This window comes from Chrysemys picta, chromosome 4 (assembly GCF_011386835.1).
Source record: "Chrysemys picta bellii isolate R12L10 chromosome 4, ASM1138683v2, whole genome shotgun sequence".
Classification (NCBI taxonomy): domain Eukaryota; kingdom Metazoa; phylum Chordata; order Testudines; family Emydidae; genus Chrysemys; species Chrysemys picta.
In genome coordinates, this window is record NC_088794.1 from 60316242 (window position 1) to 60341052 (window position 24811).

Genomic DNA, 24811 nt, shown 5'->3' on the forward strand with positions numbered 1-24811 from the left:
ACCAAGCTGGCTAGCAACCTGTGCAGCTCACCGCTGGCTCTTCCCCAGAGCTGGCTGCATTCGCTTGCTTACTGGGCCTGTGTACAGTCAGCTGCATTGTGGATTTGCGGTTCATTCCTGTATTACCCTCTGGCTCTCAAGCTGTGCAGATATACACCCGTCCCTGGGGCTGAGGGCAGCAGCCAGGTGGAATCAGTATGGGGTGGGCGGTTACAATTTGGACTATCCCATCACTCCTATGAGAACAGGGCAGACACCTCGCTCTGTGCTCGGGCTCCCAGGAATGCAAAGGCAGCGCCAAGCAGATGCAATTATCCCTTGGTGGAGGTAACAAACCAGGCAGGGAGAGAGAAATGGCTTTAGGAACAGGGGCTGGTGCTTGTGACACCCGCCGCAGGGCAGGATCTCCGCATGGCCTGGACGAGTTACCTGGTTGGGCTTTATGGCTTGGAGGTTGATGTTGCGGTAGCGAGTGGTAGGGTCAATGCTGTACTGGCTGGTGTTTTTGTTGGTGTTGTCGGGAGATGTTTGAGACAACTGCTGGTAGATGCTCTCCCTGTGCAGAGGAAATGAGCCGGATTACACACGGCCGTTCCTCCACCGCTGATCTCAAAAGCGAAGAAGATAAAGAACCGAGGGTTCAGAAGAGGAAAATAGGGAGGAAAATAGAAAGGAGCATAAACTTTGGGAAGTCAAGTGTAAAGGCGTAATTAGGCAGGCCAGGAGAGGGTTTGAACAGCAAGTAGCTAAAGACACAAAAACCAACAGCAAATTTTTTTAAGTACATCAGGAACAAGAAGCCTGGCAAACAGTAAGTGGGGCCACTGGACGATCCAGGAGCACTCGAGGAAGACAAGGCCGTTGTACACAAGTGAAATGAATTCTTTGCACCAGTCTTCACTGCAGAGGATGTGGAGGAGATTCCCACACCTGAGCCATTCCTTTTAGGAGACAAATCTGAAGAACTGTTGCAGATTAAGCAGGTTTTGGAATAAACTGATACATTAATCAGTAATAAATCAGCAGGACCAGTTGGGATTCACCCAAGACTTCTGAAGAAATTCAGATCTGATGGCAGAACGACTGCCTGTGGCATGTAACCTCTCGCTTAAATCAGTCTCTGCACCAGATGACTGGAGGATGGCTAATGTAACGCCAATTTTTTTAAAATGCTCCAGGGGCAATCCTGGCAATTACAGGCCAGTAAGCATAACTTCAGTACCAGGCAAATTGGTTGAAACTATAGTGAAGAACACAATTACCAGACACATAGATGAACTCGTTACAGAATCGTAAGACTAGAACAGACCTCGAGAGGGCATCTAGTCCAGTCCCCTGCACTCATGGCAGGACTAAGTATTATCTCGACCACCCCTGACAGTGTTTGTCTAAGCTGCTCTTAAAAATCTCCAATGACGGAGATTCCACAACCTCCCTAGGCAATTTATTCCAGCGCTTAACTACCCTGACAGTTAGGAAGTTTTTCCTAATGTCCAACCTAAATCGTCCTTGATGCAATTTAAACCCACTGCTTCTTGTCCTATCCTCAGAGGCTTATGAGAACAATTTACTCCCTCCTCCTTTTAACAAACTTTATGTACTTGAAGACTGTTATCGTGTCCCCTGTCAGTCTTCTCTTCTTCACACTAAACAAACCTAATTTTTTTCAATCTTCCCTCATAGGTCATGTTTTCTAGACCTTTAATCATTTTTGTTTCTGTTCTCTGGACTTTCTCCAATCTGTCCACATCTTTCCTGAAATGTAGTGCCCAGTACTGGACACAATACTCCAGTTGAGGCCTAATCAGCGCGGAGTAGAGCGGAAGAGTTACTTCTTGTGTCTTGCTTACAACACTCCTGATAATACATCCCAAAATGATGTTTGGTGAAGAGTGAAGACAGCTTTTGTAAAGAGAAATCATGCCTCACCAATCTATTAAAATTCTTTGAGGGGGTCAACAAACATGTGGACAAGGATGATCCAGTGGATATAGTATACTTGGACTTTCAGAAAGCCTTTGACAAGGTCCCTCACCAAAGGCTCTTAAACAAATTAAGCAGTCATGGGGTAAGAAGGAAGGTCCTCTTATGGACCAGTAACTGGTTAAAAGACAGAAAACAAAAGGTAGGAATAAATGGTCAGTTTTCACAATGGAGCAAAGTAAATAGCGATGTCCCGCAAGGATCTGTACTGGGACCAGTGCTGTTCAACATATTCATAAATTATCTGGAAAACGGGGTAAACACTGAGGTGGCAAAATTTGCAGACAGTACAAAATTACTCAAGCTAGTTAAGTCCAAAGCCGACTGTGAAGAGTTACAAAGGGATTTCACTAAACTGGGTGACTGGGCAACAAAATGGCAGATGAAATTCAATGTTGATAAATACAAAGTAATGCACAGTGGAAAACATAATCCCAACTATACACATAAAATGATGGGGTCTAAATTAGCTGTTACCCCTCAATAAAGATCTTGGAGTCATTGTGGATAATTCTCTGAAAACATCGGCTCAACAGGCAGCAGCAGTCAAAAAGGCGAACAGAATGTTAGGAGCCATAACAAAAGGGATAGATAATAAAACAGAAAATATCATAATGCCACTTTACAAATCAGCGGTATACCCACACCTGGAATACTGCATGCAGTTCTGGTCACTCCATCACAAAAAAGATATATTAGAATTGGAAAAGGTACAGAGAAGGGCAACAAAAATGATTAAGGGAATGGAACAGCTTCCATACGAGGAGAGATTAAAAAGACTGGGACTGTTCAGCTTAGAAAAGAGACAACTGGGGTTATGATAGAGGTCTATAAAATCATGAATGGTGTGAAGAAAGTGAAGAGGAAAGTGTTGTTTACCCCTTCACATAACAGAAGAACTATGGTCTCCCAATGAAATTAATAGGCAGTGGGGTTAAAACAAATATAATGAAGTATTTCTTCACCCAACGCACAGTCAACCTGAGGGACTCGTTGCCCGGGGATGGTGTGAAGACCAAAAATATGACTAGGCTCAAAACAGAATTAGATAAATTCATGGAGGATCGGTCCATCAATGGCTATTAGCTAAGATGGTCTGGGTGTCCCTACACCTGCAGCTCTCAGAAGCTGGGAGTGGACAACAGGGGATGGATCACTCAAAATTGCCCTGTTATGTTCATTCCCTCTGATGCACCTGGAACTGTCCACTGTGAGAAGACAGGATACTGGCTGGATGGACTATTGGTCTGACCCATTATGGCCGTCCTTAAGAGCTCAGAGTGCGAGTAATCTAGGCAGACACCACAGCTATAACAGCACAGCCTGCAATCAGGCGCTTCCTGGCAGTCACAAGTCTTGAGAAGGGCTGAATTTAGTGCTAAGCAAAGGTGCCAGCTTGACAGTGCAGACTCCCCCCACACCCACGCCCTACCGTGCAGGGACCCCTTGAGGAGCCAGAAGGGAGCTCAGTCATTCCTTGCCCTCTCTGCTGAGACTGCCAGTTGTGCGTGTGATCGCTGGTTGTGCAACACAGACACCTGTCCGCTAGGAACTAGAGTGAGACCCAAACTCAGTTCAGACAGGGCACCAGACAGCCCTGAGCCAGATTCCAGGGGGTGAACTAGAAGTGAAAGGCTCCGCACTGCCCTGAGCCAGCCAGTCCCCCGCATGCCCACAACATTGCCAAAGCAGCTCTGAGCCATGCCCTCGAGGAGGGGACGCCCTGCTGCGGTGAGCCATGGCAGCAAAGTCAGCTGGGGAGGCAGAGTCAGCCAGCAACTTGGCACCGCTGCCGATCCAAATAAGCCATGCACAGCTTGGTTCTGAGCAGAGCCCCTGGCAGCACCCATGCTACCTAGGCCTCTCCCTTGCAGGGGGCTGGAAACAGCTGATGCACATGGATCTAAGGATCCCTCGTGCCCTGAGCACCTGATGTGCCGTATCCTACCTGCTGTACAAAGGCACCAAGTTCTCCAGAGCAGGGATTGTCTTTACATTTCAGAACAGAGGCATTTTCAGACTGGATCAGATTAGGGGCCCATCTAGATTAGTATCCTGGCTCCAACAGTGACCAGCACCTGCTGCTTCGGAGGAAGGTGCAAGAACCCTGCAGTTATGGGATTACCTGCCCCCAGGGGAAGTTTCCTCCTGACCCTCTATCATTAGAGGTTGGCTTATGCCCTGATGCATGAGGGTTGATAGCTCTCAAGCAAACACACATGACTGAGAACAGCCCTCACCCCACCCCCATCCGCCTTTGCAGGACTAGAGTCCTCACCTCTCTGCCAGAAGGTCCAGCGGGGCGGTTCCTGCCGCCCATCTTTTCACCATCCAAGCAGCATCAAAGGCGGCCAAAAAACCCCGTGCCACGCCAGTGCCCAGAGGCCAGAATGGCTACAAAACAAGAGACAGAGAGAGCGGAGGGGGTGGGAGCTGCACATGTGTTCAGTAACCCTAGGGGAGGATTTTCACAGTCTTGGCTCAGGTCCCTGGCACACAACAGCTTCGAGTGCAATTGCACGCACAAAAAGCAACCTGCTCCTGAGGTCTGGAAGGTGGGTGCTGTGACTGGGAGCCACCCAGGCTGGTTCTCACCCAGTGCTCAGCACTCACACAGCTGCTGCTCCTGGGTAGCTGCCAGTGGAAGAAGTCAGAGCTGCATGTCAGCAGAGGGGAGCACTCATGTGGGGAGCTCCTGCTTCAAGCCTCTCCCCTCCTTACTCCCACCCCGGACCTCTGAAAAAACAGAGCCTGGGTGTCAGCTGGGAAGCTGAGTTCTCCCAGACAAAGGGCTGTTAGTGGAGGGTGTGCTCGGGACAGAGCCATGGGGCCCAGATCGAGGATGGGACCCCAGGCTATAGAATAAACAAAGGGGAGAGATTAGAGGAGAGTCAGCTCTCTCCCTGGTTGGCTGGAAGGACGACCCTCAGCCCACACACTCCAGAGACAGCACTCAGCCCAGAGACTCAAAGGAGCCTGGGGCCCTGGGCGGGGCACGGCTCAGAGAAGGAGACACAGGCACACAGCTCTGTGTGAAGCTGCCTAGTTAAATGAGACCTGGACAATTTCCAAACCCTGGGCGGGCTCTGCCATGTGGCTCAGATGCAGCTTGCAGGGACCCCAGGCTCCAGCGTGCCCTTGATCCGACTGGCTGGGCAACACAGAACCCTGCCCGGCACTGGGACCAATAAGTCTCAGCACTTCGGTGCCCACTGTCCAGTCATCTTTTGCACGTGGACAGTGCTTTTTGCTAGGGATCTCCCAGCCCCGCACACGTTAACGAACCTGCTCAGCCCCACAGGGGTGGTCGTTATTCCAGTTCAACAGAGAGGGAAACCGAGGCACACAGGGGTGAATGTTCCGTAGCGAGTCGGTGTCAGGAATGGAACCCAAAGTCCTGACGCTCAGCCCTTGCTCAAACTACTAGCCAGCTCCATGCTATATAAGGCTCCATTTTCACTACGAGTGAGGGGTGAGGGTCCCCTGTCCGTGTGCATGCACTCACGCTAGCTTTCATTGAGCTAGCGTGAGTATTAATCACAGCACAGCCACGATAGCGCAGGTAGCGGCAGCAGAGCACAGGCCAAGCATAAACCTCCGTGAAACCGGTGGCAACATACTGGGCCCGGATAAGCCGCGCCTCGCCTGCTGCTACCCCTGCTACCGCGGCTGCACTGCTCTTTATACTGGCGCTAGCTTGACGAAAGCTAGCACCAGTACGTGGACACGTGCAGTGGAATCCCACCGCTAGCTTGTGGTGTAGACATGGCCTATATCAGGAGCAGCTCTTGGGCTCCTGGCATGACACCAACACTGCCCCAATTGCTAGAGCACGTGTTTAAAGATGCTGTCTTGGGTTAGGGGAAGAATCGCCACAGCTGGGAAACACGGGGCATTGCCCTGAGCGGGAGTGGGGAGTGTGGCTGATCAGTCTGCTGCCCGACGGGGAGAGTTAGGGTTTGCATAAAGTCTGCCCCTGGGCTGGCCGCGCTGCCAAGGGGACACTCTCATGGAAGGCAACACCTCCAACCTTGCAAGCTAAGGCTGCAAAGGGATCCTGGCCAGAGCCCATCCCCCCTGCCCCACACTTGTTCATCTCTCATTAGTGGGGCACTGACCTCCACCAGACAGTCTCCCACCAGCCCGATGAGCAGCCGGGCCCCGTGGCACTCGCGCACCAGGGCCGCGTTCTCTGAACGGTTCATGCAGGTGAAGTCAAACATGTCGACGTCCGGGTGGTTCCGGTGGTTCAGAGCGAACTCCAAGTCAGGCAGCTGATAGTTGGTGGAGAAGTTGGCGGCTTCCTTGGCATAGCTGAGGAGGGCTTCTTGATTGACGTTCTCAGCAGACAGCAGGCTCTCTATGTCCGCTTTGTCCTACGGGAATGGGGTTGGGGGTTTACTCAAAAGGGCACATGTGCCCGAAAGCATATTTGTTTGTAAAGCAAAGGGATCACGTCACCACCTATCAAGATGCAGCCACCTCTGAGGTAGAACACGGCAGCTGAATAAGAGTGCACAGCAACAGGCGTGGGCAGGAAATATAAAATTAGAACGTATCCCACTGAAATCACAAGGAGCGATGTAGGTCAGCAGGATGTAACACCCGTTTGGAAATTTGCCAGGACACACCCACTCTGTCAAGGAGCGCCATAGAGCTTTAGTGGTTGGCACCTTCGTTTTAGGTCTCATCTGAAAAATGGTCTTTCGGGCAGCACTCTGCTCCTAGCACCAGACTGGTGCATTGGCCCAGGGTACGTCTACACTGCAGCCTCTGAGTGTGACTGCAACTTGAGCTGCAGTAGTAGCCACGCCAGCTTTAATCTAGGTACTGGAGCCGTGAAGCCATAGCATACGAGCTGTCCAAACCCACCTGGAACTTCACACACTGAAGCAGCTCTGCCGGGCCGAGACCTGAGCAACCCGCATTAACGCTAGCTTGGGTACGTCAGCTGGAGCGGCAGTCACACCCAGTGCTTTTGGGCTAGACGTACCCTAAAGAGAGAGAAGTGCCTCTCAGCGAATCCCTGGCACCATTTCTGCGTCCTCTGGAGGCCTCCCAGCCAGGCACTGACTCCAGCCCTTGCAAGTGCTGCCAGGATGGTAGCACAATGCCCCACACCTCCACGTACATGTACGTTATGTTCCAATATGCTGGGCGCGTGCAACCCAAGCCGGTGCCCTGGTGAACTCAGCTGTTTGGTCCCATCTCTCCCGCCCTGTTATTACGACTAGAAGAAGGGAAGTTTCTGGAATTCAGATTCCCAGAGCTCAGTCCCCAACACGCTAACTCCCCACAGCCCTGCCCACGGCAGCCAGTCTCCTCCCCACACCCGCGCTGGGCCCCACGAGCCCCCTCACCTGTACAATGACCCCCTTTTGGAGCAGGCTCTGTTTTTTGGCTGTCATGACAAAATAGTGGGTGTCGTCTTTGTAGTAGACAATGTTCTCCAAGTCGATACCTGGCACGGGGCAAAGGCATAAACAGAGGATTGAGCTGGAGCTGGGCAGAGAGAGCTGGCGTGAGAATGCCGTCCGAGGACAGGCAGCTGCCCCACAACCTGCTCCATCCACAGACAGGCACGGAGAGCCAGAAGGAACGCAGCAACCACCATCCCAGATGAGGCTAGGGAGGCCCTACTCTATGGGGTAGGGGTCTCTCACAATGGCCAGTACCAGCTACTTCACTGAAGAAGATAAAACCCCCACAATGGACACATGCCATAGAGAAGTTTCTTCCTGACCTCAGGCTGTTAGCAGTTGGCATGTGTCCTAATGCATGAGAGTTTATATCTGTTTTATATGTATACAAGAACATAAATATCCAAATGTAACATCACTTTTGATGCTCTTACTGTGCATATCACAAAAATGTGCAGCCGGAAGGGACCTCAAGAAGTCATCTAATCCATCCCCCATATAAACTTCTGGCCCAGTCCAGCCTCCATATAAATCTCTGGTCTCAGTGCTACCTAGTGGCAGTGAGTCCCACAGGTGAATGAAGCATCACATGAAAGAGAACTTCTTTTTCTCAGTTTTATGTAGGTTCGTTTTTAATTTCACTGAGGGTCCCTTGCTCTTGTGGTATGATACAGGGTCAACAGAGGTGCCCCATTAATGTCCGCTCTGCAGTTGGCTCGGTTATATACTGTATTTTCCCCTCTGGTAGCCTTCCGTCTTCCCAGCTCAGGCTGATGGCAAATGGCCCCAATTACCTGAAGCCCCTGGGGGAGGGAGGGACCGTCTCTTTGCTCTGTGTTTGTACAGCGCCTGGCACTGTGGGGGGCTGGGCCATCACTGGGGCTCCCATGTGCTACCACAAATCAAATAAACAACATCAGCAGCCACTGATCTCAGTGCTGGAGTCCCTTTCTTTGAGCACACCCTCTGCTGAGGAGGGACCCCCGCTGCCTGTTGAATGCCCTCCCTGGCCCCGTCGCACAGCAGGGGGTGGGTTGATACAGCCCTGGAGAACTGGGGATGCCAGGGGAAGGGGTTAGCTGATGGGGGAAGGCCCTGCTGACCCGTTTTGTTGTAGAGGTTCTGGAAGAACTGCTGGTTGTAGATGCGGGCCACACCGCTAATCTCGGCCACCTCCACCTCGGCCCGGCTGTGGTGGTTGACGAAGTTGGTGGTGATGCCGATCGCCAGCTTCCCACGTGTCTCCTTCCGCTTGAACCCTGGGGACAGACACACAGACACCGCGCCCGTCAGGCCTGCCGGGGCCCTTCCTAGCCCACAGGAAAGGGGGCATTGGCAGCGCAGGGAAAAGCCTTTGGGGGGTGGAGGCAAAGAAGAGGGGTGCAGGCCGAATCAGGCTGGCGAGGGCCAAGGGTGCAGGGGTGCAGCGTCCTTGTCTGCGATTCGGCAGCTCCAAGAACTACACTGCCCGACATTCAGGGCGCTTTGTCTGCAGCAAGTACCAAGGCGCCAGTGGTGGTAAGAGCGGGGTTTGAGAAGGATCCGGACCAAGCCCCAGCTCTGAACCCCCCAACCTCTGTGTGCCAACACCAAGCTGGTAGTGCGCAGCCAGAGGGCAGGACCATGTACTGATTACTGAGCACTGAGGGGAATTGCTCCCTGCCCCCAGGTGCTCCCGGCCCAGCACAGACTCTGGGGAGAGAGGGAAGCACCATTAGGGGCCTGGGGGGACAGTGGCCCAGGAAGGGCGAACCCCACTGTTTGGTTATCTCAGGGAGGAGGCTGGGCGGTTCTGGGCCGTAGGGGCCCCCGCGCAAGCACTGGGAACGCCCCGCAGCATGACGCTACGTGCATTTTAAGGCAGCAGCTGGCCAGCCCTGCGGCTATGGCCCTGTAGATGTTCGGGCAAGCCTCAGCGGGTGGCGTGATCAGCGCCGGCTATCAGGAGCTGAGCTGTCTCAAGGCCTCTTCTCCCACTCCCCCATCTCCCCCACCCAGACCCTTCACAGTACACGCTGTGGTGCCGAGCTGCCTGGCTCATGCACATGCCCTGCTCCAGAGAACACTGCATTCCCCCCCCAGGCTGGGACTCCATATCCTGCCGACAGACTCCAGCCCCACTGGGTGGGGACCCACAAGAACTGAGCAGAGAGAGAACGACCCCCATCCGCTCCCACGCAGGCCCTTCAGCCTCTCTCTTCGCTCCCCTCACCTGCGACAAGAGACTCGATCAGGGTCCCGGGACCCATCGGCCCAGCTGACGCAACCAGAAGCACCATTGCCTCCCCTTAGCCAGGCCACCCTGAGAAGGGTGGAGAGCACTGGCCCCTCCTAGGCCAATGCTGCTGGCCAGTCCCCGAGCCCTGTAGGGACTGTACGTGCCCCCGTGGTAGAGGAGAAGGAACATCAAACTACAGAGGAGATGGAGCACACCCAGCCGCTCTAGCCAGGCTAAGCTCAGCAGCCTCACGCACCCTCCCACCCCAGGCTGGGAGGGGAGGGGGACACCCGAGCTGTAGCTGACGAGTGAGCCCTCACCTTCAGGCACAAATTTGCCTCCTCCGGCTGAGATGAGAACGTCAAATTCATACTGCCCCACAGGAGAGGAGCTGGGCTGGAGTGCAGCCTTCCAGCCACCACCTGCAGAGAAAGACAACAGAGAAGGGGGTGTCGGAGGGGGCCTGATCGACACCCCAATATGAAAACTCCCCCGTCCCCCTGTCAGGAACGTTTATACATAAAGGGGGTGGTGTTGTCTAGTGGTTTGAGCTCGTGGCTGGGTGTCAGGAGTTCTGGATTCTAATCCTAGCTCTACCAATAACTCACTGCATGACTTTGGGTGAGTCATTCTCCTGCTCCATGCCTCAGTTTCCCCATCTGAACAATGGGGATAATGGTACTAGCCCCACCCGCTGGAGAGGGGAGGAGTTTGTGAAGCTGGATTAGCATTTGTGGAGGCACCGGTTTTGTTATTTAAAATAAAACAAAAACCTCAGGGGCAGTCCAGACTGAGGGGAAACCGACTCACAGCTCAAAACCATGTCACGAGTGTTAGTCCTCTGCAGAGACTTCAGTCTTGGTCAGCAGCAGTTCTCAGGAAAAGGGGATGAATCGCCCAACCCCTCCTCAACCTATCTGAGGGCAGATCTCCCTGTCCTCCAGGGAACAGGCTAGCCCTAGGCGGGGGTGCCAGCACTGTCGGCACGGGACAGACTGGATTTCAGCCAGTGACGGCTGGAATGAGGCCGGGCCACAAGGCTCCAGCTTCCCTACCCCGTCCGCTCCCCTTCGCTGCAGGGGGGATGAGCCCCTTAAACTGCACGTTGATGTGAATTTCAACCCCCAGGAGCAAGGCGACCTTCAGGAGGATCAGCTGCAACTGACGGATACCTGGAGAGAGACGGACAGAGTGACGGAGCAGAAATCAACGCTTCCCGGAGATCAGTCACAGACAAAGCCCATTCGAGTCCATCCCCTACCCAGCACCCCTGCCTTGTGGGTCACAGACTCCGACCGCTCCCTGCTATCTGACCCGAGGCAGCTCCCTAGCTACTTGCCTGCCAGCTACAGACTTGGGATCTGGACCTCTCCGCGCCATGGGATCCAGGCTGCTTTAGCAGGGAGGGCAGCTGGTACTGCAGAATCCCCTGGAGCGGCGCAGGGGTGGGGGGACCCCTCCGATGTGCAGACCCAGCTTGAAGAGCATGGGAAATGGCGCTCGGCCCCAAAAGGCAGGTGCCATCTGTGTTTATTGTGCAGGCTGGGGGCAAAGCTGCCCTTGGTGCGAAACGGAGTGTGGATGGGGCTCCCTTCGGGACAGCAGGGCCCCAGACCCCAACTCACCCAGCCACAACCACAGGGTACCTTGGCCATTGCACCAACCTCCCCCACCAACCCCAGCCTCAGTGCCCCATGCATTGTCCCCCCACCCCTCACCTGCCCAGCCTCAGTGGCCACTGCCACAATCCCCACAAGCCGCAACATGCCTCCGGCCCAGCCCTATCTACCCCCCCCACACAACCAACCCCCGCCATAGCACGCCAGGCACTGTCCTGTCACCCAACCCCCCCAGCCACATTTTGTTCCGACCCCAGAGCTGTGCCCTCCCTGCTTCCCCGGCCCCACTCACTGATGTGGTCCAAGGCCCCGGTGCAGAAGCGCCCGTAGAACTTCTTGGCGCCCAGCGCCCGCAGGTCGTGGATGGTGAAAGGCCAGAGATGCAGCACATTGTTGCGGGAGAAGGAGTCTCTCTTCTCCACCAGCACGACGCGGGCTCCCAGGAAGGCCAGCTCGATGGCGGTGCGGAGCCCGCAGGGGCCTGCCCCAATGATCAGGCACTGGAAGGAGCAGTGACAGAGCTGGGGCAGAACGCAGGAGGCTCCCCGCCCACCAGATACCCCAGAGCTGATCTCTTGGGACGGGCATGTCTGTCTGCTGGGGGGCAGAAGGGCCTGACTAGCTGAGGGAGGGGAGACTAGGCCTGGCTGGGATCTCAAGACCTGGCCGGGCTGAGAACTGGGGTGAGGCGAGCGTATTGCAGACAGGAGGGAGCAGGGGGTGTACACCGCAGCAGCCAGGTGACTCCGGCCAAGTTGACGGGAGTCAGGAAATCACTCCAACCTCCTTTGACACAGGGCACAAGTCACACCACTGGGAGGGGAGCGCACGCAAGCCCCAGGCCAGAAAGGCCTCCAGCTCTGGTCTCCCCTCGTCCCACAGCGGATCCGACTCCGCTGCATTTTCACTGGGCCAGAATCAGGGTGATCTGCTGAAAACTCAAGCCTTGTCTGCACGGGGGATTTGTCCTGGTTACAGCCCTCCCACTGGGGATGAGCAAAGCCTCTAGCGGCCATGATTTGCACCTGTGCAGCTAGCCCCAGATTCGAGCAGGGATGAGCTGTCCCCAGCACAAGCAGCCGCTTGGTGTGTCAGTCCTGTGGGTTTGCACCAGTGCAGCTATGCTGGGTGGTGATCAATGAACACTCAGGCCTTGGCTACACTGGCGCTGTACAGCGCTGCAACTTGCTGCGCTCAGGGGTGTGAAAACGCCCCCCCCCCGAGCGCAGCGAGTGCAGTGCTGTAAAGCGCCAGTGTAATCAGCGCCTGCAGCACTGCACGCTCGCTCACAGCACTGCAAGCTATTCCCCTTGGAGAGGTGGAGTACTTGCAGCGCTGCGAGAGAGCTCTTGAAGCGCTGGCGGCGCAACTACACTCGCGCTTCACAGCACTGCTGCGGCAGCGCTGTGAATCCCCAAGTGTAGCCAAGGCCTCAGTGCCCGAGATGCTCGCGGAAGGTCTCTCTGCCTGAGAAGCTCAGCCCTTAAAGGCACAGCCCTGCCAGTACCACATACTAATGGCTGAATTCCTCAGCATAGACAAGGACGCCACACTTTCCCTCAGTTGGGAATTCAGCGAGCTGAACCATTACACGTTTTAAAACAATGTGTTTTAGTCTCAGTCTCAGTTGTTCTCATCCAAGGACAGATAATGGGGGATCTAATCTCTCTCCCAAGCGAGTTAGAGTGAACAGCACCGCCCCCAACTCTCTCCCAGCACTGACACTGCCTGCAAGGAAGCCATTAACTCCCTGTTCTCCACAAGGGGACACAGGCAGACAGCTCAAGTGACCAGCACGTGCGAGTTCCTGGCTCCAATCCCCCACCCCTCCTGCATGCCCTGGGGTCTCTCGGACAGAGCAGACATGCAGTACATTCCCTGGCCTGGCCAGCATGAAGGTTTCGGGAACACTCCCACCTGGAACACTAGTGGAGACAGGGCCCAGGTAGGAGATTTCCCAAAACATACTAGCACAGGCAGAGCTCACCAGGAAGCCGCACCACGCCTGCCCTTCCAGCAAGGGACTCAATTTGCATCACAGGTGGGGTTGTTGAACTGCCAAGACCTGTTTATTTACAGTGTCAACACCACAAGCCACTGCACATCCTATCAGGAGCTACACAAGACACTCAGATACCCTCTCTGATCCACTCAGCCCTGGCTGGAGAGGACAAACCATTCACCCCTGAAGAGAGCGTAGTCATCAGCTAGCTCTGGGCTCACCCCGCTCCTGCAATGCACCCCACCCCACTCCCAGCTCTGACCTGAAAGGCCTCAGTGCAATGAACCACAGCTGCCTACAGACAAACACCACCGTTGACAGTGAGGATTTGAACCCACAACTCCTCTTACTGGAAGCACAAGCCCCCACCACTTGAGGTAAAAGAGCAGCTCCATTAGCTATAACTTAGTAGTAGGTTGTTACAGTTACTTGGACCAGCCACTAGGAGGAGGCAAATCACACAGTTAGCCTGTGTAATACCTTCCCCTTGCTCTCAGCATGGGCCCTTCCCTGGTTATACCAGCCATGTCCTCCCTTCTTACCTTGGTGTTGGCACATGCCTTTCCCTGGTCATAGTCTTTGTGTCCAGCCTTCTTATCCAGCTTGCCCCACAAGGCCTTGGCACTCCAGTAGTTAAGGCAGGACTTGAGCTTATGGTAGAACTGCAGCTGGCCCTTGTGCTCCAGAGCCAGCTGCCTGCATAAGGCCTGGAAGCTGCCCAGCACCTCCTCGCAGTGGTTGGCACGGAGGAAGGTTTCGAAAAGGGAGTGAGCCGGGTTACCCTGCTCCCCATCCTGAGGGTTCATCCTGGCCACTCGGGGTCAAGAAGGGAGTCTGGAAAAGAGGGAGCGAACCACAGACTGAGCGAGGGAGGCACTGCAGAGGAGCCACCTCTCAAACAATCCCCATTTCACGGACGTTACCCCAAGGCATGACACAGGGCAAAGGAAACCAGGACCACGGGATCGCTGTAGCAGATTGGACCACGTAGCCCGGTTTCCTGCCACTAGCTGGCCAACACCCAATGCTGCAGAGGAGGACGCACACACATACACACACCAAAACCCATGATGTGCCAAGCTAATTGTCCAATTATAACAAAGCCCACTTGAGGCAACAGCAGGATTTGAACCCAAGAGCTTCAGAGCTAAAAGCATGAGCGTCTACTGCTTGTGCCAAAAGATTAAGACCTAAGACAGCCTTCAGATATGTTACATTTCAGCTTACACGCAAAGATGTTGGATAGAAACATCAAATACTCTGCTGGGAGGTTACAACATAACTCCGTTTTTATTCTTAGAATCCAGAAAGATAACACTGCGACGTTTTCCTGGTGTTATTTGGACCGGTGATCTGCTAGGTCACTCCAATCCTCAACTCTGGGAGCCAGCCTTACCCTGCTCTGCTGTGAGAACCCCCACTCCCGGGCTGTTCACGCACAGCCTCTGGCATGTCAGCTGCTCCAAGCTACGTGAGTGAGCACTTTTGGACAGCCGCTGCTTGAATTGTGTAACTGAATGACACTAGCCAATATCTTCAGTCCCAGACACAACCCTAGGAATCTCCATCTTGCAGTGTCCAGTTATGCCCGCTGGACGCTGCAAGCTTATATGAGTTCATCAATTTAACAAAGAAATTGATATGTACCAGGCTTATTATCCTGTGCTAGCATCAGCTAAAGTAGGAGCAGAGAGAGCGTGGGCTAAAGAGCTCTAGGCAGAGCATTCAGATCTGGTGCACAGAGCAAGGCTCCCATGGCCACATTTAGGCACCTGAATCCAAGCGACCCACACACCCCACCAACCTCCTTGGGAGCTGCAGAGGCTCAGCCCCTCTGGATATCCCCTCTGGGATTTAGGAGCCAAGTGTGAACGTCCTGGCCCGAGAATTGTAGCAATCAGCCCCTTGTGCAAGTGTGACGTCAGGGAGACAGGCCAGAAGTCGCTTCAGTGCTAGGCAATTTCCTATGTGCAATGTGCACCTGAAACATACAAAGTGGATCTGGGGAGTTTCATAGTCTTTTCCTGTGGCATCAGCAGAGACCATTCCTCCTTCCTCTTTATCACCCATCCAGTTTCGGGAGGGCAGGAGGTTTCCCTCCCAGAGAGGGGACCAGAGCTACCCTAAGCAGGCCGGATGTGAGCTGGGACCAGCCCCAGCCCCAGATTTCAGTAGCCTTGCAAAATCTCCCCAAGAGACCAGCTGTGGGGCAGGAGGCTGCCAGCTGGGGAAGGGGAAGATTAGCAAAGAGAACAGAAAGCAGCAGAGGTGTCCGGAATCTACCCGAAGAGGGTGGCAGCTGGTGGTTAGAGTAAATGACTTTGTATAAGTTCCCTTTTTACGCTGCCCACATCTGACTAGTACGGGCCAACTCCTCTTCCCCCCCGGCATCAGTGGGAGTTTGGTCATTGACTTCAATGGGATCAGGAATCTTACCCCCACCTCCAGCACCTTCTGTTTAGCCCATGTCCATATGCGAGAGTCCACCACCAGTTTAGCTGCACTGGTGCAAATCCCCAGTGTAGACAGGCTCTGAGTCACAGTTTGCACTGGTGCAGCTTCCCCTGGTTTCAAGCGGGGGCAGAGCTCTTCTGGCATGAATAGCACCTTTGCCTGACTGCATTCGGGCAGGAACCCCGGCAAGCCCCCAAGGCCTTTGTTTGGAATTAACTGCTGCTCTGGGTGTTATCTGGATAAAAGACATTTCATACTCTTGCTGGAAGCTTGTAACATAACACTGCTTTATTTCTTAGAATCCAGAACAGTGGTTCTCAACTAGGGGTACGCATGCTCCTGGGGGTATGTAGAAGTCTTCAAGGGAGAACATCGACTCATCTAGATATTTGCCCAGTTTTACAACAAGCTACAGAAAAAGCACTAGCGAAGGCAGTACAAACTAAAAATTCGTATATACATAAATTTATACTGCTCTATATGCTATAATCTGAAATGCAAGTACAATATTTATATTCCAAAGATTTATTTTATAATTATATGGTAAAAATAAGAAAGTAAGCAATTCAGTAATAGTGGCTGGGACACACTCGTATTTTTATGTCTGATTTTGTAAGCAAGTAGTTTTTAAGTGAGTTGAAACTTGGGGGTACTCAAAACAAATCAGACTCATGAAAGGGGTACAGTAGTCTGGAAAGGTTGAGAGCCACTGATCCAGAACACACGAGAACCCCAAACAGAGAGAAACAAAGCAGGCTGCTCCCTAAACAGCAAGGCACAACTCACCCCGCCTGGCTGGCTGCGAACTGACTCCGATGTCTGACTCTGATCCCAGGCTCTTTGCCACTGAGCCCCGGCCCGAGCCTACAAGCTAAGGGAACACCCCTCCCCGCTCTTAAAATGATAGCTTGCAATTCCAACACAGTCCGCAATACACTACACTAGGTAGTGCTGCAAACCCCAGCCTGTTGTGTGTTCTCTTCTACCTCGGACACCAAATCACTGCCAGGTAAGTTCCAATTCCAGGATCTTTATCTCAGGCGAGACAAGAAGCACAAAGCACATAGCACTGTTTCCGGCTCTCCTGCTAAGCTTCCAGCCAGGGAATGCCTGTATTTGACTTGCAAATTACACAGACTGGAATAGAACTGACAAGGGACAGGATACAAATTAGGGGACTCCTCCAAGGAAGGGATTGCCTCAAGTCCCTTCCGCTGTCCTCACTCCTCTCCATTGAGTTTAGGGAGTAAAAGGTCTCGTCTCTTTAAATTATTATTATTTAAACACTTATTTTGTGGTAATGCCTACAGCCTCCATTGTGCTAGGTTCTGTACAAATAATAAGTGATAGTCCCTACTCCAAAGAACTTACAGTCTAAAATGCAAGTGTCTTTGGGGCGAAACACAGCAATTGCTTAACAGCGCAACGCAACATAGCACAAAACTTGGGGGGGGGGGTGGAATTCAGGATCCAATGATGGTACCGTGTTTACAGGGGAGCTTTTAAGTCATTATGGAGGTTATCAACCCCCGACAGTAATGAGATGCTCACTATTCATTTTTTTGAGCCCAGGATCACATGCAATGTAATTAACTGCTGTTTGTAGAGCACTGGGAGCTCTTGAGGAAAGGCACCGAAGAAATACAACGTAGTTTTCCACGTCTTCCTTGCATCAGCAACAGTTTTGCAAGGCAATCAGCCTCCAGAGACAAATGGGTAATTGATTAGCATGTACAACGAGGAGTCCTTGTGGCACCTTAGGATACGTCTATACTTACCTCCGGGTTCGGTGGTAAGCAATTGATCTTCTGGGATCGCTTTATCGTGACTTGTTTAGATGCGATAAATCGATCTGGGAAGTGCTCGCCGTTGACACCGGTACTCCTGCTCCGCAAGAGGAGTACACAGAGTCGATGGGGGAGCCTGCCTGCCGCGTGTGGACCCATGGTAAGTACCTTGTAGTTCGAACTAAGATACTTCGACTTCAGCTACGTTATTCACGTAAGTGGTTAGTGTGGACCAGCCCTTAGAGACTAACTCTGCAGCAGTACTTGGGTTGAGCAATGCGGCTGTGAGGTTGAGTCTCACCTGCCTCCAAAATGGAGACTAACCCATGGGAGAGCTATGAACGTTCACCGCTTCTTCCCTGGAGGGAGATCAGTTTCCTCTAAGGGCTGGTCCACACTAACCCCCCAGTTCAAACTAAGATACGCAACTTCAGCTACATTAATAATATAGCTGAAGTCGAAGTATCTTAGTTCGAACTACAAGGTACTTACCGCGGGTCCACACGCGGCAGGTAGGCTCCCCCGTCGACTCTGCGTACTCTTCTCGCGGAGCAGGAGTACCGGTGTTGATGGCGAGCACTTCTGGGATTGATTTATCGCGTTTAGACAAGACGCGATAAATCGATCCCAGAAGATCGATTGCTTACGGCCGAACCCAGAGGTAAGTATAGACGTACCCTAAGTCTCTGCACCAAGCCACTGCCAATGAAGAAACAAGTAGGTAAAGGGTGCTCCTGGCTATAAAGCCCCTACAGCATGTCAGATACCTGCCCAGGGTCCCCCTCAGCACAGAAGTGTCTGGTGAAAGGCCCACAGCAAGTTGCAGAGAGAAATTTCAAGATGCCAAAGCCCTCCACAGGGTATCCAAGGGATTGTGGCCAAAGATTGAGGAGACATACCAGGGAGGCACAATCATCCCTTAGCGTTACCACTGTCTCAGTGTCGTATACGCATTTGGGGCAGATCTTTGCCCTGGCTCTTCTCCCACATCCCCAATCAATCCGTTGCCAGACTGAGCACCATCTAGACCCCTATTCAGCTTAGGACTTGTTTCTCAACTGGAGTGGTGGGTGTCCCTTGCTTCTGAAATATCAGGCCCACAGAATCAGCACTCTGCCCAAGGTGCTGTGCTCTGTGAGGTCAGGAAACATTTTACCAATGGGGAAACTGAGGCACGGATCAATTAAGATTGTGCGGGAAGCCTGTGGCAGAGCTAGGAATTGAACCCCGGTTCTCGCCGGGTTCCCAGCCCAGTGCCCCAGCGTTCCGCCCCCCGTGGGATGGCTTTTAAGCAATAGAACATTACCATAAGATGGGACCTATCAGTGTGCTCAGCGCTGTACAGAGAAAGTCTTGCCCCAAGGAGCATGCCCTCTAGCCTCTATAGCGTCAGGCAGCACATACTTGAGCAATTATATCCTCTCCCCAGGGGCGCAGCGTCACGGGGCCAAAGGCAGAGTGAGCCGCTAGCCAACATGCTCAGTAATTGCCTTGAGACACGCTTCCTGCTGTGGTTCATCGCTGTTATGAAATGTAATTTACGGCACACCCAAAAATAGAACAAATTTGCCGCCGAGAGGTAACTGGGGGAATACCTGAATCACTCAGGACCATCTACAGCCCAATGCAAACCACATCAACCCAGGGGAGCGGGACCAATTTTTGTAACGGGGCCGCTGCTGATGGAAATCATGTATTTGGTGTTTGTTATTCCCAGTTCAAGCCAGGGGGTGCGGAAGCACCCCTAGTTCCAGTACCACTGCATCAACCATTCAAGAGCCACGCACTGGTGTTCTTCCTCCTTCTCTTCAGCTTGGAACAAACAGCACAGGGCATTTCCTAGGGATTAAGGGCTATTTGGGGCTAGCTAGTTCCCATCCGCGTCTTTGCCCATCCGCTCCGCTCAACCAGACAGTAATTGCCAGGAAATGAGCAGCTGTGAATGTTGAACAATACAATGGGACAATACAATACATAAGAAAGGCACAATGGAAAAAGTCAGTTGGACATTACGGCCTCCGGCCCAGATCCACAAAGGTCCCAGGTTTGGCTCCGCTGCGATCCACATTACACCCACCAAACCCAGTAGGCGCCTAAGGTTCGGGCATGGGCACTGCTGCCTCCCTTATGTGCCCGGGACCTAGCTCCCACCTAAGCCCCAGAGCGATTCACAAACCGGGAGAAGACAGGCGTTCGGCCAACCTACATGACATGTGCGGCCTGATCCAGAAGGTGTGCTCAGAGGCTGCATCCCAGATTGGGTCGGGTCCCATTCAAAATCCATCCGGGGATGACCCGGTGGGGCCACCCACCTTCTAAGTCTTATCCCCGGTGGCTAGAGCATCAGCAGGGAAGTAGGAGACTCAGGGTTAATTCCCTCCCTCTCTGGTCCAGGCCAAATCATTGTTTCATTATTTATCCACAGTGGAAAAGCTTCAGCAAGCGAGACTAAGGATCACCACATCAGACCATTCCCTAGCTCAGGTAGGGTGACCAGATGTCCTGATTTTATAGGGACAGTCCCAATTTTTGGGTCTTTTTCTTATATAGGCTCCTATTACCCCCCACCCCGTCCCGATTTTTCACACTTGCTATCTGGTCGCCCTAAGCTCAGGGCACACTGGGGAGACCCCTGTTCAAATCCTTTCTCCCCCAGCAGAGCTAGGTACCTGGAATAGGGTCTCCCTCTTGTCGGCATCTCCCACTGGCCAGCTTCAACACACACACACACACACCCCGCCCGCTGCCTAGCGTGCTGGTCCTTGTGGATCGCATTCTGAGGTGCCTCGCTCTCCCTAGTTCGTACAGGGGCCCCGGTGCCTAGCTCCGCGTTGTGGATCGCAGTGTTCCTGTGATTTGCTAGGTGCCTAAAAGTAAGGTGCCATGACACTGAGCGTTGCAAGTGGATCTGGGCCTCTGTCCACACTGGAACTGGCTTTAAACTCTTCTCCAGCAGCTAACCCAATTTGGAGCACAGATTGGGAAATACGAACGGGGCCAAATCGTGCTGATACAGCGACCTCGTGCTGATACAGCGAATTTCACTTGTCGATCTCAAGGAGCTTTCCCAAGGAGGCTCGGGGGCAGTATAAAGCATTTTAGAATCTTAGGGCCACCATTTCAAATGATCTCAACACCCACCCCTGGGGCCACATTGTCCCAAGAGTTCAGCGCCCCAATAAGGGCCTAGATTTTTCAAGTGGGTGGTGAGTTCTTGTGAAAATCTGGCCCCCCACTGCAGAGGCAGCTGAGCTGCTGAAGGTCTGGCCCTGAGCGTGTAAGGTTTGGGTCAGATTCTGGTCTCAGTAACTCTGCTCAGTTACTCCAAATTCACACCAGCACTACTGAGATCAAAATCTGGCCCTTCCTAATACTTTCCAAACAGGTTTACAACATACTGTGGACAGGCCCGAACCATGTGGAGACGGAATTTTAAACGAGTTCGGTGAGCGTGCTGCGAAGCCCAGTGTAAACAGCGAACGGCACTGGATCGAAGTCACCAAGCCTCAAACTCCCCACCCCAGTGGAAAGCAAGCTGGGTTACGCAGGGCAATAGTCTCTTTCATTTGCTTCTGGTGACACTGCTTTGCTTCTCCCCTTCCGCCTCCCCCACAGCGTGAGTCGCCCTCTGACAGAGCTGTGATTCAAGGCCATGCTGGGTGTCTATCACCCTCCGGTTTTGCTGTGGTTATGACAATAAACACGGAGAACGGACCGTTCTGGCAAGCCTCAAAGAGGGAATGACTTGGATTTTATGACCAGCCTTGACTCATTTCTCTTAGGCCTCATGGAAGAAGTTGTGAAAGGTTTTTCAGAGACACACACAGCATCCATTGTTTTCGCTGGGCTTTGGATCAGGCCCTTGGACTTTCAGAGGCTCAGGCTGAAAGGCAGTGTGGACCAGGGGGTAGGGCACTGCAGCAGGACCCAAGAAAGCCATCTTCTAATCCCAGCTCTGCCAATTACCTTGCCCTGCCCTTCATCTATCTTGTCTATGTAGAGCAGGGCATGTCCCGTCCTGGGTGTTTGTACAACACCTAGCACCATGGGGCCCTGACCTTGGCTGGGGCCCTCAAAGTCAGCGTTTCTCAATGACCGGTCCGTGGACGAGCGCTGGTCCCAGAGATCTCCCTGACACAGTCTAGGAAGGCAGCAAGCCGGTCCCTGGGATCAAACAGGTTGGGAAACACTGACGTGTAATAATCCACACCTCTGGACACCAGCCCCGAGTCTTTAGCTGGGATCTGATGGAGAAAGCATCGTGGTTTGTCAGACCGGCCCAGGGAGCAATAAATAACTGACGAGCAGCAGGAACGATAATTAGATGGTGGAAGAGGCCAGGAAAGCCCATACCGAGGACGTGGGCTCTGAGTGACCCAGGCAGAAAATGTGCATTCAAATCTACAGCTCTGCTGTGTAAAACTGGACAAAAAGACATCACTCTCCCTTCCCAGGGCAGTTCTCATGGGAGCGTTTCCCAGTCATTCCACATGAGGTTACTTAAAACCAGGGGGTATTTCTGACGACCCAGCGTTCTGCCGGGATGTGGGCACCCCTTCCCCCGACTCTTTGGGCATATCTGCACACCAGCCGGAGGCGTAATTTCCAGCGCGGGCAGATGCACACTAACACACTGAGAACAGATGTGTAGCTACGGCGGTGTGAGAGCTGGCTGCCTGAATACAGTCCTGCCCGGGAACCCTAGGCACTGACTTGAATAGCTAGCCCATCCCACCACAGCTACACTTCTCCTTTTATGGTCTTAACCTGTTCAAAGATGGCTCACATACGTCTACCCAAGCAGGGAATACACCTCCAGCTCCAGTGTAGACATACCCTATGTCCGTCTAATCTATTGAGTTTACAAGCAGTTCAGAGCAAAACCACTGTCACTCCTCTAGGATTGTACGGAAACCCTCTGTCTTGGTTGGAGTCCACAATAACACCACTCAGTTCAGCAGAGAACTCCCTGTGGTTCCTCTCCGTTCAGCTTGGAAAAAAAGAAAGAATCGGTTTATTGCTGAGTCTTGGAGGAGAAAAGGGGAATGGATCCTCAGGGCTATCGGAGTCAGGAACAGAACCCAAGGGCTTCAAGGCACTGTCCCTCCATCTTTCTATCTCCATTTCACAGATGGGAAAAGTGAGAGGGATGGGCCTTGCCCAAATCCACAGAGCAGGTGCCAGTAATGGAACCCAGGAGTCCAGACTTGACAAGCCTGTGCATGAACCACTAGATGGCATTGTCTCCCACATGACACATTGACTCTCCCACTAAGTTATGAATTTGGAAGTTCTATGTGATAGGCGGGGCTGGTAGGGCCGCCTACTATCAAGGCTGCCCAACGCCTCCCATTATAAGACCCTGTTTTCAGTTGCATATCCATTTGCCAAACTTTAACCATTTGGACAGAAATTTTCTATGCCAGGTATCTGCTTCAGGCTGAATATTTTTGGAAAATCTCAATCAAACCAGTGCGGCCATATCCAAGAACAAGGCTAAGGACAAATACATTGTTTTGCCCACGTTAAAAAATTCTGGTGACCTTTTCTCCTTGATACTTTGGCACAGGGTCTTTCAATTTGGCAGAGGGGTGGCCTGTGTGCCAGGGATTGCCTTTTGCTAGCCATGTGAAAATCTGCCCAAATTTGGCCCAGTTATAAGCCTTTGAAAAATCCCAGTTCACACATGCTCAGTACAGACTTCTTAGATTTTAGCAGCTTAATTCCCCGAAGATTCTGCACGAACTGAGCATGTTCTAGCCCGGGACTGAACAGGACTTTCTCAGCAATTGCCATCTGGGCTTTTGTGAGCCAGGCCAGGCACTTAAACTGCAAGCAAGGAGCCTGTCTGTCCTGCAGCATGGACGAGGCGTGCCTGACACGGATGCATAGGGAACAAGAGCTGGATCTGGGAAAGTGGGGGGCAAAGGACAGACATAGATTGGGGCAAGAATCGGGGGGGCAGGGGGAGGTCTGAGACTGGAGCTGGCCCGAGGACTGGAAGACAGGGAAAGTGGGACTAGCTGGCCAAGAAAATTTTTGAGTGCTTGACCTTGCACCCTTAATAAAGTTCTTTTAGCGTAACTTGTATGTGAATTATATATGATGTTACTGACCAGCACCTGGCTCTGGAACTAGAGGACACTGAGGATGGTCTAAGAAGTGGCTATAAAATAGGGTTACCATTTGTCCAGATTCTGCCAGACATGTCTGGCTTTTTTGAGTTAAAAATAGCGTCCGGGGGGAATTTGTAAATGTCCGGACTTCCCCCCCATGCAGAGCGCGCGCACTGACAGGGCGGCTGGCCACGGGGCTCTGGCAGCCAGAGCCCCTCCTCCGCTTCCCCCTCCTCTCCCTTGCAACTTGAGATCACTCTCCTCCTCTCTCTCCCTCCCTCCCCCTCCCTGCATTCGCAGATCGCTGGCCGGCGGGCCTCCGGCAGTCTGGAGCTCCTCCCCCTGTTCCCCCTCCCCTGCTGCCCAGCGCGCCGCTCCGCAGCACTCTGTTCTGAGCGGCACGGTAAGGGGGCCAGGGGATCGGAGAAGGGGTAGGGAGGTTCTGGAGGGGGCAGTCAAGAGACAGGGAGCAGGGTTGGATGGGTCGGGAGTTCGGGGGGGTGCTGTCTGGGGGTTGGGGGTGTAAGGTTTTGACCAGTCAGGGTACTGGTAGGGTCCTAGGGGGGCAGTTAGGGTGGGGGGGTGTCTCAGGAGGGGGCAGTTAGGGGACAAGGAACAGGGAGGCTTAGGTAGGGGATGGGGTTCTGGAGGGCAGTTAGGAGCAGGGGTTCCAGGAGGGGGCAGTCAGGGGACAGGGAGCAGAGGGGTTTAGATGGGTCGGGAGTTCTGGGAGGGGGGCTATCAGGGGGTGGTGAGTGGTTGGATGGGGTGTGGGAGTCCCTGGTGTCTGTCTGGGGGTGGGGGTGTGGATAAGGGCTGGGGCAGTCAGGGGGTAGGGTCCTAGGGGGCCAGTTAGGATGCGGGGAAGGTCTCAGGAGGGGGCAATCAGGGGACAAGGACCAGGGAGGCTTAGGTAGAGGGTGGAGTCCTGGGGGGCAGTTAGTGGCAGGGGTCCCAGGAGGGGGCAGTCAGGGGACAAGGGGTAGGGGGGAGGGTTGGGAGGTCTGAGGGGGGCGAGAAGTGGGAGGGAGAGGAAGGAGCAGGGGCGGGGCTAGGGCAGGATGGGGGCGGGGCTAGGGCAGGGCTCCTCCCATCCTCTTTTTTGATTGTTGAAATATGGTAACCCTACTATAAAAGGGACCATGTAGGAGTTTCTATGTATTACAGAATTTTAGGGGAACTCAGCGTGCTTGAGCTTTGTGATATTTTCCT

At 53.2% G+C, this 24811-nt stretch overlaps 1 protein-coding gene across 5 annotated transcripts in view; it reads right to left on the bottom strand.

The window, feature by feature from the left end:
* Positions 1-24811, bottom strand: part of MICAL1 (microtubule associated monooxygenase, calponin and LIM domain containing 1) — a 42672-nt gene that overhangs the window by 14183 nt on the left and 3678 nt on the right. For 2 of the 5 annotated variants that reach the window (XM_005311662.5, XM_065592407.1), the window contains exons 2-10: positions 13785-14076; positions 11533-11740; positions 10677-10793; positions 9942-10043; positions 8507-8662; positions 7344-7444; positions 6102-6359; positions 4262-4377; positions 430-556 (exon numbers count right to left, since the gene is read on the bottom strand). In XM_005311662.5, the coding sequence (XP_005311719.1) occupies positions 430-556; positions 4262-4377; positions 6102-6359; positions 7344-7444; positions 8507-8662; positions 9942-10043; positions 10677-10793; positions 11533-11740; positions 13785-14048 (1449 nt within the window). In that variant the 5' untranslated portion in view covers positions 14049-14076. Of the gene's footprint in view, positions 1-429; positions 557-4261; positions 4378-6101; positions 6360-7343; positions 7445-8506; positions 8663-9941; positions 10044-10431; positions 10575-10676; positions 10794-11532; positions 11741-13784; positions 14077-24811 lie in introns of those variants that run through there. The other 3 variants (XM_024112295.3, XM_065592408.1, XM_042861505.2) reach the window with 3 other exon arrangements.